At 31.2% G+C, this 2,500-nt stretch overlaps 1 protein-coding gene across 1 annotated transcript in view; it reads left to right on the top strand.

The window, feature by feature from the left end:
• Positions 1-2,500, top strand: part of LOC122259251 (aldo-keto reductase family 1 member C3) — a 68,085-nt gene that overhangs the window by 6,025 nt on the left and 59,560 nt on the right. The window contains exon 6 of the mRNA XM_086535846.1: positions 670-787. Coding sequence (XP_086391972.1) covers positions 670-787 — 118 coding nt within the window. The remainder of the gene's footprint in view (positions 1-669; positions 788-2,500) is intronic.

Raw genomic sequence — 2,500 nt, 5'->3', positions numbered from 1 at the left:
TGATGGAGGGGAGGGGTTATGGACGATAAAGGTATGGAGCAGAGAAGGAGAGAGAATTTTGCAGATGGGAGAAACAGAAAAGGAGGAAGAACGGGAGGATGGGAGGAATAGAGAAAGAGTGAGAATTTGGAGATAAGAGGAATAGAAGAGGAGGAAGAGAGAAAAACAAAGAAGGATAAGGAAGAGAGGAAAGACTAAAAAGCCAAGGACAAACTCGCATATTGTTTGTTTGTGTTTGTGAATATGAGGGTAAGAGTATTCCTTTGTTTTTGTTTTTTTGTTTTTCGAAAATAAAGGAGATAGAAACGGGGGGGGGGGGGTATATGGTGTAATGTATTTGAGGATTAGATGAAGGGGGTGATGGGGGAGGGGGGGATACGCTGATTGGTTATGTGTGTCTGTTTGTGGATATAAAGTTACTTACATTTGTTTGTTTTTGTTTGTGTTTGTTAATACAAAGGTTCGTATGGGTGTGAGAAAGGGTTTGTTTGTGTGTGTTTCTACATATGTATGTATGTATGTGCGTAGACGTCTGTCACTGTGCATGTATATGTGCGTATGTTAGTAAGTGTGAATGTATTCATAATGTAGTTAATACACTTTTTTATGTATTTTTCTATGTAATATAATCCACATTACAAAACTTTTCACTGCTTTTTTTTACCACAGCTTCCACCGACCGGCCTGTGCGAGAGCAAAGTGGAAGAGTGGATGCTCCGCTCTCTGGAGAACCTGAAGCTCTCCTATGTGGATCTCTACCTCATCCACTTCCCCGTCGCTATGTTCGGTATGTTACCACATACAATCCGTTTTTTATTTATTCATTTATTTTATTTTTTTATTTTATATATATATATTTTGTTGTTGTTGTTGTTGTTGTTGTTGTTGTTGTTGTGTGTAAAGAAATGTGATAGAAAAAAGCAATATCTTTAAAAAATTAGTATCTATCTACCTATATTTATCTATTTAGTTATTCATGTATCTATCTACCTGTCAATCTCTCTCTTTCTCTCTCTCTCTCTCTCTCTCTCTCTCTCTCTCTCTCTCTCTCTCTCTCCCTCTCTCTCTCTCTCTCCCTCTCTCTCCCTCCCTCCCTCTCTCTCCCCTCCCTCTACTCCTAGATATATATAATATATATATATATATATATATATATATATATATAAATTTATCTATTTATGTACAACACACACACACACACACACATAATATATATATAAATATAAATTCTATATATTATATATAAATTATATATAATAACATACATAAATAATATATATATATATACATATAATATAATATCTCTATATATATTCTAAAAATATATATATATATATAAATATATATATCAAGATATATATCTGTTAGATGTAGGTAGACAATACATACACGCATGTATATAAATGTATATATACATGTGCATATATATTTCTTTACTTTACTTTTTTCTTATTTTTTTTATAAGGGGAACATATTCATGTTGCCATCATGACCTATGTTTTATCTGTCGTAATCTGCTCAGGGAAAAGTCTTTAGTGAAATGATTCATTAATAAGTTTCATGAGGTTTTGTTAAACATGGAAAGCTTTTATGATAATGACAAGGATTATTTGTGATTATTATAACCATAATTATTGGTATTATTTATATTTTTTTGATGATGATGATGATGTTGATTTTAGGTGTGTTATTGTTATCATCGTTAGTGTTATGCTTGTTATTGTTAGTATTATATTAATTGTTATTGTTATTATCATCATCAATTGTTGTTATAATGGCAGTAGTGGTAATAGAAGAAGAAGAAAAAAGGAAAAAAAGAAAAAAAAAGTAGAAGCCAATAAAAATAAAAAGAAAGAGAAGAAGGATAGAATAAAGAAATGACAGACAAAAGAGATTTAAAAAAAGAAAACAAAAACGAAATATAAATCCTCCATCAGACATCGAAAACACAGACCTTGCAATTTCAACAAAAAGCTTCGAAAAAAAAACAAAAAAACTTGCGTCTTAAGAGGGTGTCATCACTCTCGAGTTTCTTAAGAGGAAGCGTGAGTACTCGAGTCTACTCTGGAATGCATAAGGACGTAGTCGAGTTATTGCTTGACACTTGTGAAGGTGCTTACAAAAAAAAAAAAAAAATAGAAGGCGAATGTTACGAAACTAAGAAGCGAAAATTGGTGATTATCATGAGGATTAATTACAATGTAAATAATTGAAAATAAGAATGATTGATTAAGAATCATGGCGAGTTCATGTGGAGATTACTTGATGGAATGATAATAATAATTGATAATGTAATTATTTTCGTTGGATGTATTTATGGTTATAGTGAGGATTATTTTTCTGTTACTGTAACCAATTCTTATTACTACGATAGTATTATCTATACATTAATTACGATAGTAAAAATAATGCTAAAGATAACAAATGATTATTATTACTTCTTATCTCCTTTTGATTCTGCTTCTTCTTCTTCTTCTTCTTCTTCAACTTCGTCCTCTTC

Source organism: Penaeus japonicus, unplaced genomic scaffold, assembly GCF_977035675.1.
Source record: "Penaeus japonicus unplaced genomic scaffold, GWHDUDI00000001_assembly GWHDUDI00000004, whole genome shotgun sequence".
Lineage (NCBI taxonomy): Eukaryota > Metazoa > Arthropoda > Malacostraca > Decapoda > Penaeidae > Penaeus > Penaeus japonicus.
The sequence above is the reverse complement of the archived record's forward strand: the minus strand, read 5'-3'. Positions and strand labels throughout refer to the sequence as shown.